The following is a 24624-nucleotide window of genomic DNA, read 5'->3' on the forward strand; positions in this document are numbered from 1 at the left end:
TTATCATCCATTGTGCTTACATTTCCCTTTAAATCTCAGTGTATATGTAATAGCTGATTTAAGGCTCTTGACTGCCAATTGCACATCTGCGTGATCTTGCAGTTGTTATCTATTGACTGATTTTCTTTTCCCTAGCAAGCATAGATGATATTTTTCTGTTTCTTCACATTTCTATTAGTCTTATTACTGCAATGAATTATATTGCTTTAGAGAGTGATTTTTATTTCAGAAGGCAGTTAATTTGAGAGGACTTAATTTCCAGTGTTTTTCTTCTGTCATGGACAATGGCTGAAATTTCTTTCTGCTCAGCTCTTTCAGTTTCCAGCTGCTTCCTCCCCCACGCACCCCCTCCCCACCAAGAACTCTGGGTTTTTTTCCATATAATTTAGTCTCCAGGCAAAGATTTTGACACATTCTATATGCAGATTTGAGGGCTTAGACCTTCTGGGGCTCTCTCTCTTCATAGATTTCCCACCTAATGACTCTGGCTTCCCTGCCAACATGGAGCTGTATCCTTTTACACCTTACGCCAGTAGGCAGTGGTTATCTCTCAAGCTGCTTGGAATTATGGATGTCCTCAGACAAGAAAAATCACAAAACACGTAAATGTCACATTGCATTTCATCTTTCAAAAGTAGTTACTCTCCAATTTCTGTCTTCTGTGGGTCATTTTCCAGTGCTTTCAAGTACTTTAAAAAATATTGTTCAAAATTTAAAAACTCTGTCTCTGGGAGGATTAATCTGACCAAGTTATTCCACCATTTTCATAAACTAGAGGCTCATGCTATTGATTTTTGTTTATTCTGTATTTAGCAATCTTTTTTTTTTACTCAACAAGCTAATAAACTTCTATTTGTTTATATATTAGTAGATTCTCTTGTATTTTCTATATAGACTAGCATATCATCACCAAATGTTTTTGTTCCTTTGTATCCCATTCATATAGCTCACTTCTTTCTAGCCAATGTGCTAGTTATCATCTCCAGCACAATGCTAAATGGAAAGTGAGCATCCTCATTGTAGTTTTGACTTTCATGGTAGTGCTTTTCAACTGTCATTAAGTATTCTGTACTGTAGGCTTTTGATAGTTCTATCAGTTCAAGAAGTCTCTTTCTGTTCCTTGCTTGTGTAAATGTTGAGGTTTATCTTGTTTTCCCTGAATCTATTGAGATGATCTCATGATTTTCCACCTTTAAGCTGTAAATAAGATTTTTTGTATAGATTTTTCTGATACTTAACTATCTTTGGTCTGACCCTCCTTCAACCTCATCTGTTATTTCTTACATACTACTGGGTTTGATTTGCTATTGTGGAAGATTGTATTTTCTGGTACAATATCTCCACATATATCCACCCCAGTGTCTCCCATTCCATCTGCTCTTTTGCAATGTGACTTTGCCTCCATCTCAAGACATAGAGTCATCTCCTTGAATCTGGGCTGAGCAGTAGAATGCAACTGAAGTGGTGCATGACCTCCAAGAGTGGATGAGAAGTTCACAGCCTAACATGCTCTCCTTATGTTTCTTTCTTTCTTTTTTTAAAATTTATATTCGGTGCCAACATATAACACCCGGTGCTCATCCCATTAAGTGCTCTTCTTCGTGCCCATAACCCAGTCACTCCTCCCCCACCTCCTTCCACAACCCTTTGTTTTCCAGAGTTAGGAGTGTCTCATGGTTTGTCTCCCTCTCTAATTTTTTCCTATTCAGTTTCCCTCCTTTCCCTATACTTCACTATTTCTTATATTCTGCATATGAGTGAGATCTTGTGATGATTGTCCTGATTGACTTATTTCACTTAGCATAATACCCTCCTGTTCCAACATGCTGAGGCAAATGGTTGGTATTCGTCTTTTTTGATGGCTGAGTAATATTCCGTTGTATATTTATACCACATCTTCTTTATCCACTCATCTGTTGAAGGACATCATGGCTCCTACCACAGTTTGGCTATTGTGGACATTGCTGCTATAAACATTGGGTGCAGGTGTGCCGGCGTTTCACTGCATCTGTATCTTTTATTTTTTATTTATTTTTTATTTATTTATGATAGTCACACAGAGAGAGAGAGAGAGAGGCAGAGACACAGGCAGAGGGAGAAGCAGGCTCCATGCACCGGGAGCCCGACGTGGGATTCGATCCCGGGTCTCCAGGATCGCGCCCTGGGCCAAAGGCAGGCGCCAAACCGCTGCACCACCCAGGGATCCCCTGCATCTGTATCTTTGAGGTAAATACCTAGTAGTGCAATTGCTGGGTCGTAGGGTAGCTAGGTCTATTATTAACTTCTTGAGGAACCTCCACACTGTTCCAGAGCAGCTGTACCAGTTTGCATTCCCACCAACAGTGCAAGAGGGTTCTCCTTCACATCCTCTCCAACATTTGTTGTTTCCTGTCTTGTTAATTTTAGCCATTCTCACTGGTGTGAGGTGGTATCTCATTGTGGTTTCGATTTGTATTTCCCTGATGGCAAGTGATGTGGAGCATTTTCTCATGTGCTTGTTGGCCATGTGTAGGTCTTCTTTAGAGAAATGTCTGTTCATGTCTTGCACCCATTTCATGACTGGATTGTTTCTTGGGTGTTGAGCTTGAGAAGTTCTTTATAGATCTTGGATACTAGCCCTTTATCTGATACGTGTCTATGCTACCCAGAACAATTTATACCTTCCATATAATCCCTATCAAAATACCATGGACTTTCTTCACAGAGTTGGAACAAATGATCTTAATATTTGTGTGGAACCAGGAAAGACCCCAAATAGCCAAAGGAATGTTGAAAAAGAAAATCAAAGCTGGGGGCATTACAATCCCAGACTTCAAGCTATATTACTGGTCATCAAGACAGTAGTCATCAAGACAGTGTGGTATTGGCACAAAAACATATAGATCAATGGAACAGAATAGAGAACTCAGAAATGGACCTGCAACTCTATGGGGGTCATTTGGTCAACTCATCTTTGACAAAGCAGGAAAGACTGCCCACTGGAAAAAGGACAGTTTCTTTAATAAATGGTGTTGGGAAAATTGGACAGCCACATGCAGAAGAATGAAACTAGACCATTCATTCTCTTACACCATACACACAAAATCAAAATGGTTGAAAGATCTAAATGTGAGAATCCATCAAAATACTAGAGGAGAACACAGGCAACAACCTTTTTGAACTTGGCCACAGCAAAGTCTTGCAAGACACATCTGTGAAGGCAAAAAAGAACTATTGGGGGCAGCCCCGGTGGCCCAGCGGTTTAGCACCTGCCTTCAGCACAGGGCATGATCCTGGAGACCCAGGATGGAGCCTGCCTCTCTCTCTGTGTCTCTCTCATGAATAAGTAAATAAAATCTTAAAACAACAACAACAACAAAAAACTATTGGGACGTCATCAAGAGAAAAAGCTTCTGCACAGTGAAGGAAACAACAAAACTAAAAGACAACCAATGGAATGGGAGAGATATTCCTGATGTTTCTTTGGAGGACCCAGCTGCATGTTCTATGAAGCCCAAGCTATAAGGAGAGGCCACGTTGAAGTGCTTTTGATCAATAGTCCCAATTGATCTTAGTCTTTATTATCCAAGCCTGGGTGTCAGATGTGTGAGTAAAGATGCCTAGATGATTACAGCCTGTATATGATGACAGCTTCAAATCTCCCCCAGGCACTGGAGATTTTGCAACCAAGCCCAGACATTTTAGAGTAGAGATGTCATTCCTGTTGTGCTTTGTCCAGTTCATGATGCATAGAATGTGTTTGTATGGCTTTATGCCACTGAGTTGGGGTGGTATATTACACAGCAACTGAAACAGCTAGGTTTTATTTGTAATTTGCATTTTTTCACAAGGGAGATTAATTTTTTTAAAAAGATGTTATTTATTTATTCATGAGAGAGAGAGAGAGAGAGAGGGGGGCAGACACAGGCAGAGGGTGATGTAGGCTCCATGCAGGGAGCCAGACGTGGGACTTGATCCCAGGCCTCCAGGATCACACCCTGGGCTGAAGGCGGTGCTAAACTGCTGAGCCACCCAGGCTGCCCACAAAGGAGATGGATTTATTTAAAAAGTGCCTCAAAAGAACAAACAACCAAAAACTGCCTCAATCTGATTTTGGTATCAAGAGGAGTTGGATTTGTCTCTTTTCTTGAATTTTCAAATTGCATAGTTTATAGAAAATTGTCCATTTGAACAAATTTACTGCAAAATCACATAATCCTCTAAGAGTAAACAAAATATACCCTACCTGTAGCTATATTCTTTGTATTTCCTGCTAGTTGTGTGGTGTGCATACACACATGAATTTTGCTAGAGATTTTACTGGATTATTTTTAAGAAATCAGCTTCTGGCTTTGTGAGTCTTTTCTATTTTCTTTGTTTTCTTTTTATTAATTTGTTTCCCTCATTTCCTTCCTTCTACTTTCTTAGAGGGGCTTTTCCTTTGCTTAGTTGAATATGACTAACTTATTTTTAGCTTTTGTTTTTTAATAAATGCATTTTATATATTTTAATGATTTTATTTGAGAGAGAGCGAGCGAGAGACCAAGCATGAGAAAGGGGGAAGGGATAGGAGAGGGAGAAGCAGAGTCCTTGCTAAGCAGGGAGCCTGGTGTGGTCCTTTAACCCAGGACCCTGGGATCATGACCTGAGCCGAAGGCAGACGCTTCACCAACTGAGCCACCCAGCGGCCCTACATGCTTTTAATATAAATTTCCTTTCCATCTGCTTCTTAGTAATTCCCATTATTTCCAGGTTCCATGTTGCATTTTGTCAGCTCTACCATATTTACAGCAATTATTTCAGAAATGAGTGTTCATCTTCATAGACTGAGAACAGAAGTTCAGAAAAGTTAATGAGGTCATCAGGTGGGCCTCTGTCAACGCTCTACTTTCAGGATCTTGCCTCCATCCCAAAGTGCTTCCTCCCCTCGAGGGCCAATCCTTCGACTTGTTCTTGGAATCTCTGCCCCTCCTGCTTCCTTAAGGACATTTTTGGGTCAGTTATTCCTCACTGCTGTATCTGGATGTCTTCTCTTTTGGCTCTTTCCTCTGATGCAGGGATATTTTATTTCCGACTTTTTACAACAGTCTCCCTTGATTCTACATCCCTCATTTAACTACTGTACCACCTCTTTGCTGTGTGAAGAAACTTCTGGAAAGGGTAACCTGTTCAGGCACATTTCCCGTCGCTCATATTTTGAACCGGCTTCTGCCTCCATCACTGCAAATGAAACCATCCTGACCAAGGTCACCCGTGACCTCCCCACTGCCAAATACAGCAGATGCCAGTCTGTCATACTCAGCTTCACTGTAGTCTTCGGCATCGTCGACCACTCCCTCTTTAAGACTCTGTGATTTCTTTGCCCATGTTCTTTCTTGGTTTTGCCCTTACCTCTCCAGTCATTCCCTCTCCCTTCTCCCTCCACCCGTCTTCACATGCTCTTGTTTCCCACAGCTCCATTATTGATCCTTTCCTCACTCTAGGGATCTTCCTTGGCAACATCATCCACTTCCCTGGCTTCAACTACCGTCTTTAAAAGGTCTCCCAAATATCTAGTTCATGCCAGAGCTCTCTTGAGGCAGAGATCAAAATATTTAGCCGCCCATTGAACGCGTTCACTTGTTTGTGCCACAGCACCTCAAATGAACATGACCAAAGGGAGCTTTTTCCCCCCATACCTCTTCTTCCTCTTTTGTTCCCTACTTGGTAAACAGCCCTACATTTTTTTTTTTTTTTTTTAAGATTTTATTTACTCATGAGAGCACAGAAGGAGAGGCAGAGACATAGGCACAGGGACAAACAGGCTCCCTGGGGGATCCTGATGTGGGACTCAATCCCAGGACCCCAGGATCATGACCTGAGCCAAAGGCAGATGCTCAACCGCTGAGCCACCCAGGTGCCCCTCTACCTAACTTTCTAAGGAGTTACTTTGGATTCCTCCTTCCTTACCCTGAATATCCAGCCACTGAGATCTTACCACCTCCCAAGTTTGCTCACATTGCCTCCTCTCCATCCTGTCACTGCCTTGGCTGAAGTGCTCTTGCTCTGTCACTGCAATTTCTGCAAAGGCCTCCCAGCTGGTCTCCCTGCCTCGGGTTTCATCCTTCCCTACCCACACTGATCCATTTTCTATACCACGTATATTATTCCCTTGCTATCAACCCCTCATGGCCTTTTTAGTCCTCTGGATGAAAGTCCAAAATTCCTAGCATGATACATAAGGCCCTTGGTGATTGTCCTTGGCTCAAGCCTCCACAGATAATTATTTTTCCCCCCTTCAGACCCTCCATCCTAATAATGAATTGTAGTTCCCAGGAAATGCAACTTTGCTCTTCTGCTTGTTGCTTTATCTGGTTGTCTCATCCTTCAAAACTCAGTTCAGGGGCATCTGGGTGGCTCAGTCACTTAAGCATCTGCCTTCAGCTCAGGTCATAATCCCGGGGTCCTGGGATCAAAATCTCTAAAAAAAAAAAAAAAAAAAAAAAAAAACCACAAAACACAAAAAAGCAAAACTCCATTCAGATGTTACCTGCTCCAGCCTGTATTCCTCATTATTCCCCCTCGTCACTGGAGTGGGTGCCTGCCCCACCTCTAGTCATAACCCTTAATATATTATGCTGTTTTCCTGTATCTCCTTCAAAGCAATGACTTCATTTTCTCTTTGTAGCTTCAGTTCTTGTTGCTGTGCCTTGGGCCTAATGGATATGCATCCAATAAATATTATGTTAGGGGAAAAAAATGTTCCCAGCTACCTAAATAGCTTGGACAGTAGTAGTTCAGGACCAGTTTTAATGTTGGAGAACTCACAATTTGATGGGTTCTGATCGTTTCCTGAAACCAAGAAAAGAAGGGCAAATGACTTACATGTTAGCAAAGGCCGAACTCCAGCCCCATTACAAATTAGAAAAAATAAAATTTGTGATCCATAGTTTACAACTACCATATACCACATGGATAGGAGGAAAGCCAAACTTTAATTGTTCCTGACAAAAGCTTCTTAGTTTTCAAAATGACCCTCTTGTGTTCCTTGATCTGTCTTCCTGTTATAGCACTGATTTACTATAACTTCGGATCTTTGTGTTCATTTTCCTTAGACCGCTCCAGGTAGCTTTGTCTTACCATCTTTTTTTTTTTGTCTTTCCATCTTAAGTTAAATTTAAAATTTATCAGCTCCAATTTACCAATCCTCCCAATGTGTGAAGCATTAAACACAATCAAGCATCAATATTTATTAACACAAGACAAAGGAAACACATTCAATGAGTTAATAGAACACTGTCCTGCCAGATGTTAAATTTAAAAATGTATATCTAGTCTAATTTCAAATAAATAAAAAAACTTTATACATAATTACACAGTACTATAGTTCGAATTTGACACTGGTAAATATCTTGACAGAAAGTAAACAAAACATCATTTAGGACTAAAAAATTATTCTTATACCTTTACACTCTTCCTGTGGACAAACAACATGGCCCATCTACACATACCTAAACCAGAAATGTTGTATGAATGATAAAGAAAAGGCCTATTGTGTATTTGGAGTACTGCAGCTCTTGCTCCAAATACTCTTGCTTTTACATCAAAGCAGACAACAAAAACAACACTAAGGCATAGGTCATGTTGGAGTTTGAGGGTGAGGTGGTAACTCCTCATTGCTTAGTCTAAAAGATTGCTGGATATTCAAGGAAAGTAATTTATTTGGCCAAGATATTGAGCACCATGCCTGGGGCAGAGACCTTAACAAAAAAACCTAAGGCCTCGGGCCCTTTGTTGATTCAACAAAAGCGTTAAGCAAGCACTGCCCAGGGACTAAAGAAAAGAGACACACTCGCATCACCAGTAGACAGGCAATGGTCCCTAAACAGCCTGAGGCAGCACAGCTTCGTGAGGAAAGGACTTGGTGGTGGTGGTGGTGGTGGTGGTGGTCTGGACCCGGCCCCCTTTCTGAGGCAGCAAGCAAAGAAAGGCTGTGGACTCACACCGACGCCCGTCAGCATGCCGGCCATTCCCAGGGTCTCCGTGATGCAGGTGACATCTGTGCAGCTCTAAGAATCCCTTGGGCTTCAAATTTTCCTGAGGCAGCCCCTTCCTCATCGACCTCAACTACTTCTATTTAGAGGCAGAAAGAGGTTCAGAAGCTGTTAGGTGAATGGATTTCTCTTAACTGAAATGGGGGGCGGGGGGAGGCTTGCTCTTATTTTCTTTTTCACAGGCATAAAAGAAAAACCCAGACTGTGTTCAGAGTCTTGGCTAGGCTGTTTCTATCAGCAGTAATGGCCTTCTGGGTCCGCCCCAAGAGTCCATCCTACCACAAAGGTGCTACTGAATGAGGGAAGGGCGAGAGCACTGTGTCATCAAGAGGAAGTTCTCCTATCCGAGTCTGTAAGAGACTAGGCACTGAATCTACAGATGACCCCCTCGGACAGGCTAACGACTGGACTCTCTTCCCCTTCCAGAGGATACTCTACCGCAGTTCCTCACGAAACTCCCAAAGACACAGCTCAGCTTTCTTTCCTCCACTAACTCGTTCTGGCTTTGGGGAATATGCAAAAGATCAATAGAGCAGCCACAAGGCGGAAAGCAGAAACTAAAGATAAATCAGAGGCCTGAGGACCTACAAATCCAGATGATCAGACCCTCTTAACTGGGAGTTGCCCATACTCTGAGGCTAATGGAGTATCTTATTTGAGAGAATGAGTGTAGATCCCCTCTGCTCAATCCTGCAGCCACCAGCCACACGTGGCTACTGAAAACCTGAAATATGGGCAGTCCGAACTGAAATGTGCTTGAGACACCGGATTTCAAAGACTTACATATCTGTCACTTTTCATGTTTATTTCACATGAAAATTATAGTATTTTTGATATAGCCAGTTAAATAAAATGTACTAAAGTCAATTTCACTCGTTTCTTTTTACTTTTTAAAATGCTGTTACTAGAAAATTTAAAATGACCGGCGTGGCTCACATTATATTTCCAGCAGACGCCCTAACTTGTGTAGTAAGAATTTTTAAAGCAACCCATGGGATAAGACTCTGCCTATATTTTTTTCTTGGAACTTGTGGATTATGGAGATTATAACTATTTAATCCTCAGGATCCCTTGCTTTGTTAGTGAATCATTAACAACTACTGGAAGAAAATTACTTTCCAAATAAGCAGGCTGGTTTTTTTGTAAACTGAACCGTAGCTAGTCACTGGGATTTCTTGCCCCAATGTAAGTGCTTTTTTCCTGTACACCTTAGAACCTCTTCCATCATGTGTAAATTAATTCCATCCAATATGTCAAAAAAGAGATCTGGAACTGGAAAATGTCTTGAAGTCTGCCCTCAGCGGAGAAAAAACTGGGAGGAAAAGAGGCTTCTGTAAAAGGGAGGCAAGAAAGTGGCTTGGAGCCACGAGACTGAAGGGCAGCCCCCGAGAGTGACAAAGGGTCTGGGCTTTGCATTATAAACCGTATTTTCAGGGTAATTACAAGTCTTAAAAATTGTTTAAAAACATATTTAGTTTACATGATGTTACAGTGGGGTAAATAATATGTATTATTAAAATAGTCTAAATAAATATTTACACAATAGACCAGAGTGGGTCAAAGAGAACCATTCTGATTTAACAAGTTAACTCTGTTCACTTGGAGCTTTTCTTTTTTTTAAATTTTTAAAAATATTTCTGTAAGAAAAAAATAATAAAATTCAACTATATTCAAATACATGAAGTATCAGACCAAAGAAAGGAAACCGAGCCAGAGGCCAAACTCAGTCCCACGCTCAGTCCACTTGGCCTGGGCACCACAGTTATTTCAAAAGAGTTTCTTGCATACATCAGGCTTCCCCTATTTCAGCATAAGCCTAGCTATTTTGGCAACCCAAATCGGTCAGTTTTGAGATCTGTAGCTATGTCACCTTTACAGTTTCACGTGACTGCCGATCCCACTGCCTTCCCAGCCTGTCATTCTTGTTCTTAAAATCCCTGCCCCCATGAACTGGAAGAACAGAGGACACTCTTCAGTTTTCCGAAAAGAGAACCTACATGTATAAACTGTAGACGCAGTTGACAATGGGCCTGGAAAAAGAGGAAATCCTACATTCTTATGTAGTCACTCTAAATTTGAAACACAGTTTCAACACCGGGGGCCAGAGTGAGTTATTGTGGTTCCTTAGGATAGGGTGGGATCTAACGAAGCTTAGCCTTTTCATAGCATTTTGATTTTTAAACTGAGATTTTTCAGGTTGAATTCTTAAAAGCTTAAGCTGATTCTGGGAATGCAAGCTTTAAAAACAAACATAGGCAGCTTTAGTTTATAAAATACATTAGCCAACAGAGACGTCGTACAATGTGCAGCGAAACCTGCCAACAATTTGCACTGTTTAGTTACCTATTCAATTACACTGCATTAAGAGAATACTGAAATTCTCTCCAAGTAGAAACGTTTCTACTTTTGTTGTCATGACTATACAAGCCAATTCTTCAACTTTTTTTTTTTAAGCTGAATTGTGTGTATTCTTATTTACATGTTTAAAACACTGGTCAAAATGTTTTACTCTCAAGATTTATATATATAAAGTAACTCTCATATTCAGTGGATTATTTGATTTGCTTAAGGGTCAGCAGAAAATAAGCTGAGCAGTTCCACGTTAACAAAACCTGCAGAATGTCCAGCTACGGTAAAATGGCGGAATACAGTACAGAGCGGGGAACTGTGGAGCTCTGACTACCCCTTCGTGTGAATTCATTAAACTCCCTTACAAAATTCTAAAACAGCATTAGATAAAAATACAAGTATATACAACAGATGAAAAAAATGCAACATGCATGTAATTGCTTTAGTGACGTGCTGCTCACGCTATGTCAAAGCTCATGACTGATGGGCTGTTAACATTTTTTTCATTTGCTACCACACGATTCCCCTTTCCTGTGTGTCCCACAGGATGAGATGAAGGATATAATGTAACCATCTCAGCTTATTTCACATCATTTGAAAGCTTGCCCCTAGTCACCGGTCTTTGGTCCTTGTGGTTTTTCAGGATGGCCCCCTATAGTCCCCACAAGGCTGGTTACATGTTATAAGCCACATAGATGGGGTCTAACTGGTCAGCCAGGAAGCTGTCGCGGAGGTGCATCCTCTGCTTCTCTCCTCTGGAGTTGATGGGGATGACACCCGGGTCCACCACAACCACGACGCCAACGATGAGGTAATGCTCTTCCAGGACCACATTTGTCACTAAGGGAACCAGGTCCAGGGCCTCCTGTTCAGAGCCACACAGTTCTACAACCACCACCAGCAGGTTGGTCCACGTGAACACAGCACTGAAATTTCAATGACATTCAGTTAACAGGTCACTACATTTACCAGGCATCGTTTATAGTATCTGCTCAAGACTTAGCCCAATTCCCCCGAAGAGTGCCTTCTCTCTTGGATCCAACCCGAAGGCTCACAGGCATGTCTGCAATATGGGACCTTGCCCTACGATCGCAGCTGATCAGCTGAGCCAACCCCAGTCTCTTGGGGGTTTGGAAATGGGATTGGAAGTTGTCAGCTAGTAACATGAACTAATCCCATGTGAAAGTTCTGGGGTAGCCAGGTGTCCAGAGAAGCACAGAGAATGGCTCTTCAGGGAAGGGAGAATGAAGTGGATGCCCAGAGGGCTCTAGAAAGTGTGAGGACAGTGGTTCCTGATGGCCTTCCCATCACTTATTTCTATCTTTCTTGAGATCCACAGACACTTTTAGGAACCTCTGAGGTAGCCAAGTATCTTTTGCTTAAGGTTTTTTTTTTTTTTTTTTTTTTTTTTTAAGATTTTATTTATTCAAGAGAGACACAGAGAAAGGCAGAGACACAGGCAGAGGGAGAAGCAGGCTCCATGCAGGGAGCCTGATGTGGGTCACGCCCTGAGCCAAAGGCAGATGCTCAACCGCTGAGCCACCCAGGGGTCCCTGCTTAAGTTTTTTTAATTTTTTAAATTTTTATTTTTAAAGTTTTTTTTAAAAGAGAGTTTGTTATTTGCAACTGAAGACCTTTGGCAAAGAGAATACTCTTAGGCCCAACAGGAAGGGAGTGGACTTCTCCTCATCTGCACTTAATGCCCCATACAGGTGTCTCTCCCATAGTGTCCCGTAAGGCAAAGTTGCCTTACATTGGGTGGGACTGCGGGTGAGAAGGTAGGGCCTGACTTGTGGTATGCAACGTTAAACAGCTTTAAAAAACAGATTCCAATCATTAAAAAACATTTACGCAATATTTAATTGCATTAAAAGTCAAAGGTTTAAAATTAGAGGCTGACGATGCCCCCTTTCTCTGTCTTGTTCTTATAATTCATGGGCATTGTTTGGGTCGGGGAGAGACTCTGACCAAAGTGAGAGGAAGATGCTGACAATGAAGCATCTAGAAAGCATGAGCCACCATGAAAAGAACTGCGGCTATTTAGTATGGGTTAGAAAAAGAAAAGGAAAGAAAAATGAAAAGAAAAGAGAAGAGAAAAGAAAAAAGAAAAAAAAAAAAAAACCCCAACAACAACCAAGAAAGGACACAGCCCATGAAAAATGTAGAAAAGAAACCGGACGGATTCTGTGTTGTCAGGAATCCAGAACGAAAGCCACAAGGTAAAAACTATAGAATTTTAATTTTAAGGAAGTTGCAGTCAGTGTGAGGCTGGCTGTTCTTTGCTGGGATAACGTGGAGGGAATTCCTACATCAAGAGGGAGGCTGGGGGAGGTCACGATGCGCCTTTTCATCTGCTTTCCATTTGACAGTTCGAGAAGCACATTCCCATTTGATCCTCCCCATAATTAGGAAATAGCACAGAAAGTACTTCACACGAGAAAAGCCGCCTACGAGGGAGAGCTGGCGTCAAGTCGGGTCTTTTGAGTCTAGAGTCATGGGTCTTTCCACCACATGACGCCGACTTTCTAGAGACAGAGCTAGATCTCTTCCGAGGTTAAGAATCTAATGGCAGGAAGGACCCGACTCCACAGAAGTTCCAGAGCCTGCCTCGGTCTCTCCACGGGCCCATCTGCCACAGCAGACGGCGCCACGACAACAAAGAGGCGTCCGCTGATTTTCTTACCCTCCTTGGGGTTGTGGGCCTGCACTGGGGACAGACGTGGACCACGAGTCAGGCCTAAGGGACACTACGCTGTGGGGGAGCCCATCCCAGGAGGGACGTTACCATTCAGCGATGCTCCTGTGGATGCGGGACACCGAGGTCTCGATGTCGATCGGGTGGTACCGCAGTCCCCTCAGCTCCAGCGTCTCATCCAGGGCTCCCACCACATACAACGCATCGTGACGCTCTGGCGGGAAGAAGAGAACCGTGGTTCATCACACGTAACGAGCGCAATGCAACGCGGGAGTCGAGGGCGCCAAGCCGGACTGCTGGCCACGTCCTGACCCCACTGCTCACCAGCTGCGAGACTGTGAGCAAACTCCTTAGTCTCTGGTCCCGTCTACCCCTTGGTGAGGCGGAGAATGAGAGGTGGCTGAGTGTCAGGATAATCCGTGTAGGGAGGGGACGCGATGCCTGGACCTTGTAAGTGCTAACAAACCCAACCCAACCCAGCCCTTAGCCATGACTAGGGCACTGTGTCCCCGGAACTGTGTCCAGTGCTGGGAAGATGGAAACGTGATTCCTGCCTGAAGACACTTACTGTCCAGCAAGGGGGGAGGGGGGCCAGCAGCAGACACCCCACAGGTGCTCCAGGGTGACTGCTGAGCCTCGTGCGAGGAGTGTGCACACCCCCTGTGCTTGGCTCTGGGTTCAGAGGGGGAAAAGCAGAAACTAGGCTGAGCTTTTATCCTCTGGATAAAGGAATTAGCCAGATGACAGCTGGGGTGGGGGGAGCGGGGAGAGAGGCTGTGAGAGTGAGAAGAGGGGAGTGCACGCTGCTGCTCCTAAACCTTTGCAAGGAGTCCAGATACAGGGACTGGGGTTGCAGAGCGCGGACAGACTAGTCCTGGTTATTAGCAGGGTTTCTAATCTGGCTAGAACATGGCAGAGATATATATTTTTAAAATATTTTTATTTGCTTATTTGACAGCACAAGCAAGGGGAGCAGCAGGCAGGAGGAGAGGGAGAAGCAGGCTCCCCACTGAGCAGGGAGCCTGATGTGGGGCTCAATCCCAGGACCCCGGGACCATGACCTGAGCCGAAGGCAGACGCTTCACCGACTGAGCCCCCTGGGTGCCCTCCTCTTTTAATTATACGCACACAGCACGTACATAAGGCCACACAGATGGCTTATGTCTATGCAGAGACCGTGCTTTGAAGAGATGACTCTGCTAGGTCCATGGAATATGGTATTTTCAGGAAAACTGAGCAAACAAAGCGCCAGGAGCTGCTGGAGAGAGAAGGCTGAGGTCCAGCAGATCCCCACCCCTAAGAAGAGCTCATGAAGAGCCGACTAGCTCGCAGGACAGAGGCACAGCGGGGACCCTCACGTCGCTTCCGCGAGCGGGGAAACCTGGTCATTCCTGTTGTCCAGGTGGCTGCGGGGAGGCTCTGTGGTCGCTCAGACTCACAAAGCAGATGGCGGAGGAGGATCCCAAACCAGGCACTTGCTGGGGTACCTCCGTCTCCCCCACTACACTATCCCGCCTCCCCTGAGACGTGGGGCAACTAGGGACGCCGCTCACTGTGGAGCAGATGCAGGGATCCCGGGGCAAGTGCCTTATCTGATCCTTGCTGCCGTGACGGTGCAGCCCGTGTGGCCACCTGCCGCCAGGACGGAGGGCTCGAGGCCCGCAGCGGCGAGGCCCGCACGCACAGCCACTGGGTGGAAGGTTCGGGCCGCCTTCCCCCGGTGAGCAGCAGTCTCGCCTCCAACACCAGACGCAAGGGACAGAGCCTGGCAAGATGGCTCCTCCGCACTGACGCCTGCTCTCGGGGACCAGGGCAGCGTCCTGAGCGTGCCAGGGTGGAACGGCCGCGGGCCTTGGGGCAGGCGGCGGTGCTGACCCTTGGCCAGACGTGCCCGCGGCCTGTGGGCCGGGCCCACAGGAATGTAAACGCCTGTGCGGGCTTAGGAGTCGCAGAAGGGAGTCGCCCCGGCGCGCGGAGCAGGCCGCGGGGACCGTGGGGGGCAGGCCGTGGGGGACAGGCTGCGGGGACCATGGGGGGCAGGCCATGGGGGACAGGCCGCGGGGACCGTGGGGGGCAGGCCATGGGGACAGGCCGCAGGGACCGTGGGGGGCAGGCCACGGGGGCCAGGCCGCGGGGACCATAGGGGACAGGCAGCGGGGGCCAGGCCGTGGGGACCGTGGGGGGCAGGCCATGGGGGCCAGGCCGCAGGGACCGTGGGGGGCAGGCCGCAGGGGCCAGGCCCCGGGGACCGTGGGGGGCAGGCCGCGGGGGGAAGGCTGCAGGGGACAGGCCGCGGGGGCGTGGAAGGGGGAGCCCGGCGGGGGAGCTACCTCCGGTGGCCGCGGTGAGCTCCGTCCTGCGGACAAAACCAAGGTATCCCGTCCGAGCCCAGAGCGTCTGGGCAGCGTCCCCGAAGCTCAGGCGGGTGTTGAAATGATCGGCTTGAAGGGTCTCGCTGTCATAGATGGTGTAGTAGCCGCTGGCCGTGTGGGGGCTGTTCACCCAAATCTACAAGAAAAGGGGGTCGGTCGCGTTTCCCGGGAACACGCAGGGCGGCGCCCTTCACTCCCGGGCGCTTATCACCTTTCAACGACTCCCCTGGGTCCGCCCACAGCGCACAGGCGCCCGCCGTGCTGGCCCAGCGCACCGGTGCTGCCTGCGGGGCTGCGCGGCCCCGGGCCCCACGAACGCGGCGGGCACAAGGCCCCCGGGAAGAGCGCGGGGCCTGGAACTCCCGACAGTCGCCACTGGCATTTCCTGAGAACCCACGAGCGACGGGCGCTGGCCCGTGCGCCCCAGAGATGGGCAAGAACATACTTCGCTGTCGCACGATTTCACGAGGCGGGTGAGGCGGGTGCGATTATTTTTTTACGGATGAGGAAACTGAGGCCCCGGGCTCGCTAGTCAGGGGCTGCTAAGCGGCAGGCCGGGCCGCCTGTGGCAAACTACGGGGTGAGCCCTCGCTGCCCCTCAAACATCCGAGGGAAGAAAAATTAAGTCTTTAAAAAAATGTATCGCTACGAATACAGATACGGATACATTTTAGAACAGAATATAAAATCTCCACGTTTTTTAAAACACTGAGTAGTTGTGGCTCCTTCGGGCTCCCGACAGGTGGGGGCAGGGAGGACGCGCCCATGTTCCTGCAGGCGCCGGCGCGCTCCCGCCCGGCTGCCCCGTCCGCCCTCCGTCCCGCTCCCAGGCTCCCTCTTCTTCGCCTCGGGCCTCGCGGAGAAGATTAAAGCCCTTTTAAAAGATGACGATTCGCAGCGGAAGAGCCGCTAAGGAAGCCGGGCTCACGGGTTCCCGAAGGCGCGCCCCGGAGTCCGTAGTGCCCACCTCAGAGCAGGCCGGAAATCCGCACGTACCTCTCCGAGGTGAGAGTCCCCCACAGGCCCTCTGGTCTCGGGATTGACGATGACCACTTTCACGCCGGGCAGGATCTGAGCGCGAGGGAGACAGAGGACCACCTCTAAGGCCCCGCACACGCAGGCCAAGGCCGCGGCTACGGCGCCGGTGCCCGCTGCGCTGCCCCGGTGGACGCCGGAGGCGGGGAGATCCGTCCTCCCGGCAAACCAGGGAGGCCCAGGACGGGAGAGCAGGCCCCGGTCAAGCACCGCCCTTTCTCCTCACGGGCCCTGCCCACTGGAGCGCGGCAGTTGAACCCCCTAGAGCAGGAAGGGCAGCGGGGAGACGTGAGGCATCGGCCGGGGGACGGGGACGGGCCTTGGCAGGAGAATGGGCCTGCCCCTGGGATCTCCCTCAGGAGAGGAAAGCAGCCGGGGCTGGCGCCAAGAGGGGCCCACGGCTTCTCCGGCCTCCCATCTGCTGCCCCTGGGACCTCCTTTTCCATCTTGGGTTTCGAGGGTCTGGGGCCAGCTGAGGAGCGCTGCGACGACTACGTAGGCTCCCACATCGAAGACCTCAAGGGAGGAAGAGAAAAGACGCGCTGGGCGAGGTGGGGCACCGCGCTAAGGCTTCTAGGGCGCCCAGCCACGAGCTGAGGCAGGTGGAGATGTGACAAGGTGGGAAGACCTGCCCGACTCCACTTGGAAGAGTTCAAACGGCAGAGAGGAGCTGGAGTTAGTGCCCCAGGGACCGGATCTGCGGCTTGATGGGGTACGCACGATCCCCTGCTTTCTTTTCTTTTTTTTTTTTTAAGATTATATTTATTCATGAGAGACACACAGAGAGAGGCAGAGACACAGGCAGAGGGAGAAGCAGGCTCCCGTGCAGGAAGCCCGACACGGGACTCGATCCCAGGTCTCCAGGATCACACCCTGGGCTGAAGGCAGTGCTAAACCGCGGAGCCACGGGGCTGCCCGATCCCCTGCTTTCTTTAGAATCGCCCCCTCTAAAAAAGAGAAAAAAAAAAAAGAATCGCCCCCTCTGCCTTTCAGAATTACTAGAAGGAATTCGGAGGCATCGTCCCTCTCTCTTCAAAAGAATGAGAAACTCGCCAGCTTATGCTGATGTTCCATCACCCTCAGTGAAGTGTTCAGAGCTGCTACAGACGTAATGTTGGGTCCCTCCAACAGTCACGCGCTATGTAATCGACCTAAACCCCCAAGGTGATGGTATCAGGAGCTGGGGCCTCCCACCGCGTGACGACACAGCGACAGGATGGCCAACTCTGAACACAAATCCTTCGCCAGGACCTGCTGTGCCATGATCCTGGACTTCCCAGTCCCCAGAACTGTGAGGAGTATGTTTGTTCTTTATAAGCCACCCGGTCTATGGTGTTCCGTGACAGCAGCCCAAAGGGACTCCAAAGAGCTGTGTCTGCTCTTGAACATTTTATTTTATTTTTTTATTTTTATTTGTTTTGCTCTTGAACATTTTAAAGCCTCAACCTAATCTAAGAAATCTTCTCCCCAGAGACACGCACTCTCTATATCCGTAATCCCTTCCCCGTTTTGATTTCTCTTTCAGCTTTAAACACATGTATGCCTTCCCTGATCTGCAACCGCACCGCCCCACTGCCACCTACTTTCCTCCTTGTAGCATTTATAAAGCCAGGACTGCCTCTTTCTAAGTGTTGTTCGCCCCTTCACTTTGAATGTAATGAACACTGAATTTTGCTGATTTGTCAAAATAGAATAAGGTGTCAGTTGGATAAAAAAAATCTGTGGAAATGAAGAGAGTTCAAATCTAGAATTCTTATCTATGTACTCATATGAATTCAAAAGTATTAGCTAAGGTGAAATTCTTGATTTATCTTCAGAATTCACTCAAGGCTTGCCCTGGGTGCTAATATATTCTAGGCTTCGGATTTCTTTAAAATGAACCACCTAAAAAATAAAAAATAGGGCAGCCCGGGTGGCTCAGCAGTTTAGCACTGCCTTCAGCCCAGGGTGTGATCCTGGAGACCCGGGATCGAGTCCCACGTCAGGCTTCCTGCAGGGAGCCTGTTTCTCTCCCTCTGCCTGTGTCTCTGCCTCTCTCTGTGTGTCTTCTATGAATAAATAAATAAAATCTTAAAAATAAAATAAAATAAATAAAAAATGAAATGAACCATTTCCCCAGGCAGACCACCTTCCAAAGGTTAATAGAACAAATTACCTTTCCAGACTCTGAGAGGAGCAAACTCTGGGGGGCACCCCGTTCCACAAGACGAACCCTGCAGAAGAACAATATTCACTATACACACACACACACACACACACACACACACGAAAAACTAGCTGCACCGTGTCTGCTACAGCTACATAACTGCCCTCCTAAGGCCTCTATTTTGTGTCTCCTTCTCATGCTACAGCAGAATTTCTCAGACTCAGCACTATGACATTTTGGGTCAGATAATGTGCTTTTATAATTTTTAGTGAGGGGCTAACCTATTCTGTGCGTTGTAGGGTGTTTAGCAACATCCCAGGCCTCTACCCACTAGATGTCAGTAGCAACCCTTTTGCTGTGACAACCCAAACCGGCTGTGGACATTGTCAAAGGTCCTCTGGAGGGCAAATTCTCCTCAGGCTGAGACCCACTGTGCTCTCCCTGTGCGGGTTGGGGCAGTGCCAGGGGGCACGTCAGTGAATGCCACTGAGGTCAGTGGGGCCTGGGCAAAGGTCCCAGAGCCCTAGGGCCCGGTGCTCACCTTGGGACATAGCTAACATTTCCCCTGTAAGCTGATGAGGAGGAGAGCTTTTACTCCTGGGGTTTGGATAAAGTGTGGTTTCAAAAACTCTACTCTGCCTCATTTATCTTATCTGTTCCATCTTTTATTTTTAAACTCCCAGAGCAAAGAGCCTATCCATTTTAGTTCAGTTTATATCAAACATCACAAAATATTTCTACACAGGAAGGAACTAAGTATTACTCTTTAATATTAAAGAACAGCATAGCAACTATGAGAATTAAAGCTTTCTTCTTACAAGTGTAAATCTTATCAGGTGTGGTTTTTTTTTTTAAAGATTTATTTATGATAGACACAGAGAGAGAGAGAGAGGGAGGAGAGAGGAAGAGAGAGAGAGAAAGGCAGAGACACAGGAGGAGGGAGAAGCAGGCTCCATGCCAGGAGCCTGACATGGGACTCGATCCCGGGACTCCAGGATCACGCCCTGGGCCAAAGGCAGGCGCTAAACCACTGAGCCACCCAGGGATCCCCCTTATCAGGTGTTAATAAAAACAAATTCCTTCCCTCTTCCCATCCCTCCCGGGAAGATACACATAAAAGGGATGAGGGAGAGAGCCAGCTTTTTCCAGGCTTGGAAATTTTTCATGCTTAGAAACTCCAATAGGGAATGAGCACAATAAATCTACTGTACCTGTCATGTCTCAATGATTTCAGATCTACATACACAGTAGTTGGATCAGGCCCTGAAGTTCCCTAAAGAAAAAGAAATCAATGCATTGTTTATTTATGTATTTCCATATTTCACATTCTCAAATCAAGAAATAATTTAGCCATATGTATGGAAAATCCACACTCTGTTCTGAAAGCTCAAAACAGATGAGGCAGGGTTGCAGTCAACACCTGAAAGAGACTCACGGCCTCGTGTTTCTTTCCCTCCCTCCCCTGAGAGAGTAGGCCAGGGCCTGGTCTCGGGGCTGGGAGAAGCCTCTGAGAGGCTACCAGGCTGAGGAGGGGCTTCCTCCCTGGACTTAAGGCAGACACGAGACCGGCCGGCATCCACCGGATTTTCAAAACCAACACTGGCCTAGGCGAATGGCAGGGAGCCTGGGATGGGCTCCATGGGTAAATCACCATGATGCTACCTGAAAGTCACTTGCCCATGGTCACAGAAGCCCTGAAAGCACCCACCCATGGCTGCCATCTTCTTTTACTCTCACTCTCGTCCATGCCTGTATTTACCATATGAGTCCCCAAGCCACAGAAAATCACTTAGTTCTTCTCGTTATTTACCCACCAAGAATAACATGGCAATCTGGCCATATGGCTGAAGAAAAGAATACAGACTTATTTGTGCTTTCTTTGTTTAAAAAAAAGGGGGGGGGGAGGAGACAGAGAAACATAAGGTAAATATAAGATATTGATAAAATTCAAAGAGGAGTCAAAAATCTTGATTCATCATTATGTACCATTAAACTACTACAAGAAACGTGGAAATCGGCGTTCAGCTGCCAGGCGTGGCCCGAGGGCATGCCCCTAGTAAGGGGGTGATCCCACAGAAGGAGCCTGTGAAGAACAATGCTATTATCTTCACCCTGTAGGTGCGCCAAGTGAGGCAGGCGAAGCCCGCGGCCCCAGAGCAGGTAAGTGGAACCGGGCTCGTGCCAGGCTGGCTGGCTGCGCAGCCTCGGCTGTGGAGCACCACACGCTTCTCTTCCCCTGACCATCAAGGAATTTCATGATCATCACCTGTAAACATATCGCTACGTTGACTCTTGATCCAAAAGTGGTGCTGACAGCCCGAGGGGACAGCCCGATGTCTTTGAAGAGCTTGGAGAAGGACTGCTGGAGGGCGATGCGGGGCCGCTCCTCAGCCACAACCACACATGTCCGGATGCAGGAGAGGTTGATTCCTCTGGTCTGTAAGACACCAACGGTAGGGAGCTGAAGTTAGTAGGAATGCAAAAAGGACTGAATAGGCAGGGCCACTGTTCTGTCTCTCCAGTCAGGAAAAGCCAAGGAACGGTGTAGTCTCATCTCAGACGCCCAGGGAAAAGAAATGCCAAATGCCAACGCATTCCACTAACATTACTACCCACTGGTGAATCTGTTCATTCTCTATCTCTTTCCTCTTTCATCTAAAAACCTTAGATTCTTCAGGGACCCATTTTTATACCTCCCCATTTCTGTACTTTAGATGTCTTCCTATTTCAAAATGGAGAGAGGGGATTGAGAGAAAAAGAGATCTAGCATTCCAGAGACTGAATCTTACTTCTTTTTATCCTTCTTAGGATCATAATTCTCTATTATTTTTTAAAATTTAAATTCAATTAACATAGAGCGTATTATTGGTTTTAGAGGTAGAGGCCAGTGAATCAACAGTCTCGTATTAACACTCAGTGCTCATCACATCATGTGCCCTCCTTAATGCCCATCACCCAGCTACGCCATCCCCCAACATCTCCCCTCCAGCAGCCCTCAGTTTGTTTCCTAGAGTTAAGAATCTCTTACGGTTTGTCTCCCTTTCTGATTTCGTCTTGTTTTATTTTTCCTTCCTTCCCCCCATGCTCTTCTGTTTTGTTTCTTCAATTTCACGTAATTTTCTATTAAGAAAATCAGTCTTCTGACTCTCATATGTCAGTCAGACATATCATCCCTGGATACACATATGAATGAGCTACCCCTATCTTTGGGGCAGTCCCCAATCTCTACTCCTCTGAGACTGCAAATTTTATTAGAAAAAGTCCTAATGGAGGTCATAGTTGTCTTTCATCTTTACATGAAGTCATTTCCATTCAGCCTCCTGACTAGTTTCATCTTCCTCTCCACAAAGTAAGACTCAGATTAAGCTCTGAAAGAACGTATTTTTTTTAATATATATATATATTTTTTAATTTTTCATTTATTTACGATAGTCACACACAGAGATAGAGAGGCAGAGACACAGACAGAGGGAGAAACAGGCTCCATGCACCGGGAGCCCGACGTGGGATTCGATCCCGGGTCTCCAGGATCGCGCCCTGGGCCAAAGGCAGGCGCCAAACCGCTGCGCCACCCAGGGATCCCCCTGAAAGAACATATTAAATTAGCAGAAGAAATAAAATTCCTGAGGTTTACAAAATGTTGACTGGCTAGAAAAAAGCAGGCAGATCTGCCTGTCAAACCCTACTCGGGCATCATGTTGCCTGGCCCATTTCTTTAAAACCCTCTGGACCGGCTACTTGTTGCACTTCTTACCTTTAGCACTTCCACCTGGTTCCCAAGCCCTTTGGTGCAGAGCTCCATTACTGAGTAGGAGCAGAAAGTGTCCCTTATTTTGTACTGGTTGACAGTGGAGAGCCAGAGGAAAAGGTTGTTTTCTAACTCCATAGGAGGAATTAAGATGGACTGGTGCCCTGAGTAGACACTGCAACGAAGAAAGGAGAGAGCTGACATTATCAATTCATCGAGATATCTTGATGTACACCATCCATTCAACCAACGTTTACTGCCCGTGAAGTGCAGTGTGAGGTCATATTAGATATAAAGGTCTGAGAATCAACCTTGTTCCTGTCCAACTCACAAGACATGATAACTACCATAAAACAGACTGGTATATACAGTAACTGAGATGTGAAGATCATTAGATTAAGATCATAAAATAAAGAGCAAGTTGTCCAAATTAGGAAAGCTGGGTGGTGGGGTGTGTGTGTGTGAGTGCGTTTCATTAAGTAGGTATTGCTTAAGTTGGGGCTTAAAGAATGAGCAGGAATTTGGCTGGAGGAAATGGGGTGGGGGTGAGAGCATTCCAGGCAGAGGAACAGCATATGGGAAGGAAAAGAAACCCAGAAGTATATGGTGTGTTTAAAGTCATCAGAAATAGCGGCCTACTACGAAATCTTATAGCACAGGACGCATCACAGGGGAGTGGTAAGTGAGGCCAGAAAGGTTGGGACCAAACTGTAATACAAGAGCATAATTATGGTCTGAGGGAGTTTAGACTTTCCCCGGCAGACAGTCGCTGCAGGCTTTAAGCTGGGGTGAATCTAGCACCATGGAGAGGGACTGGAGACACAGACATTGATGACGGAGAGACAGGAGAGGTGAGAGATGGTGAGGCCTGGAATCCTGACAGTGCAGCCAGGATAAAAACAAAGGAATGACAGAGTCACATAGTAGACGTATAGTTCACAGCCATCAACCTTCAACCTCTTAAACCCAAGTACAGATCAGAATCAAAAGGAACCCAAGAATCTCGTATTTAAAAAATACTGGAATTGTGGTTGCTACCTCTGGAGATGTAAATTAGTGAGTCTGGGGAAAGCCCGTTATTTAGCCTTTTTTTAAAGACCCCTAGGTGATTCTTATGTACAGACGGGTTTAGGGAAAATGGAGCCACAAAGGACATGACACTTAACTGGATGCGAGACATACAGATACAGAAGTGGAAGATCATGCTCACAGTCCTAGTTGGGTCCCTAAGGTGAACGGTCCCATCCTAACAAAGATGAGGACACTCAGGAGAATGCTGAGTTGTAGGTGACTGTGAAGCGTTCATGGAGATGTCTACCAGGGAGGTGAGCATGCAGGGCTGAGATAAGGCTCCCTGGGAGGAGTGGGGATCTGCTATTCCATAAGACACAATCTGGACAGGACACGCATGCTACTTTCCAGCAACACGCTGTCATCCAATCTCATTATACTCCTTCCTGCCAAACCTAGGGGGTACGTCCTGGCTGTCAAAGGATGACATATTTCACCCAAGTATCATCCTTCTACTTGGCTCTGCTTCTAAAATGAGGATTACAGGATGGAGTAGAGAGTAAGTAATAAGATCTCCGACGTTTTGTATGAGGCATAAAACTAACTGATAAGGGAAAAGGGGAATATAAACAAAACTAAATGAGCTTCACAGATACATCAGGTGCACGAATTCTGGAAACATCAGCATTTTGTTGAAACCAAATTAAGGTAGCAAAGGGAAGGATGAGATGGTTATAGCCCCAAAGACATCCCCACTCATTCTGTTACTTTGCTTTTCCAGTCCTACCTGCAGAGACACCAGAGTGCAAAGCCAAGTCCACAGTAAGGGTCAAGGCAGATGGCGATTTGCCGAGAAGAGTACAACTCACACTGGAGCTTGATGGCTCTACAGAGAGCATTGACTGCAGAGTGGGACATCTGGAAAGTAGGGAACATGGAACAGGATGGAACTGGCATCCCCACAGGCAGAAAAAGCTCTAATGATAGTTCTGAAAAGTTTCAATCTCCCCCAAACTTCTCAAAATGATGTCTGTTTTCAATTGTTTAAAAAACCTATCTAAGTCTGGGGCACCTGGGTGGCTCAGTTAGGTGTGTGACTTTTTGTTTCGGCTCAGGTCATGATCCCAGGGTCATGAGATAGAGCCCCATGTCAAACTCTATCCTCAGAGGGGAGTCTGCTTGAGAGTCTGTCCCTCCCTGTCCCTCCACAGCCTCTAAAATAAATAATAAATAAATCTAAAAAAAAAAAAAAAAGC

The 24624-nt window shown here is 46.7% G+C and overlaps 1 protein-coding gene across 7 annotated transcripts in view; it reads right to left on the reverse strand.

Moving 5' to 3' along the window:
* Positions 1–7193: 7193 nt before the first annotated feature.
* DIP2B (disco interacting protein 2 homolog B) overlaps positions 7194–24624 on the reverse strand; it is a 221850-nt gene continuing 204419 nt past the window's right edge. For all 7 annotated transcript variants that reach the window (XM_072765309.1, XM_072765314.1, XM_072765313.1 and 4 more), the window contains 9 exons: positions 24156–24286; positions 22364–22532; positions 20876–21046; positions 19821–19882; positions 18619–18676; positions 16425–16499; positions 15387–15564; positions 13147–13270; positions 7194–11287 (listed from right to left, as the gene is read on the reverse strand). In XM_072765309.1, the coding sequence (XP_072621410.1) occupies positions 11035–11287; positions 13147–13270; positions 15387–15564; positions 16425–16499; positions 18619–18676; positions 19821–19882; positions 20876–21046; positions 22364–22532; positions 24156–24286 (1221 nt within the window). In that variant the 3' untranslated portion in view covers positions 7194–11034. The remainder of the gene's footprint in view (positions 11288–13146; positions 13271–15386; positions 15565–16424; positions 16500–18618; positions 18677–19820; positions 19883–20875; positions 21047–22363; positions 22533–24155; positions 24287–24624) is intronic.

This window comes from Vulpes vulpes, chromosome 8 (genome assembly GCF_048418805.1).
Source record: "Vulpes vulpes isolate BD-2025 chromosome 8, VulVul3, whole genome shotgun sequence".
Lineage (NCBI taxonomy): Eukaryota > Metazoa > Chordata > Mammalia > Carnivora > Canidae > Vulpes > Vulpes vulpes.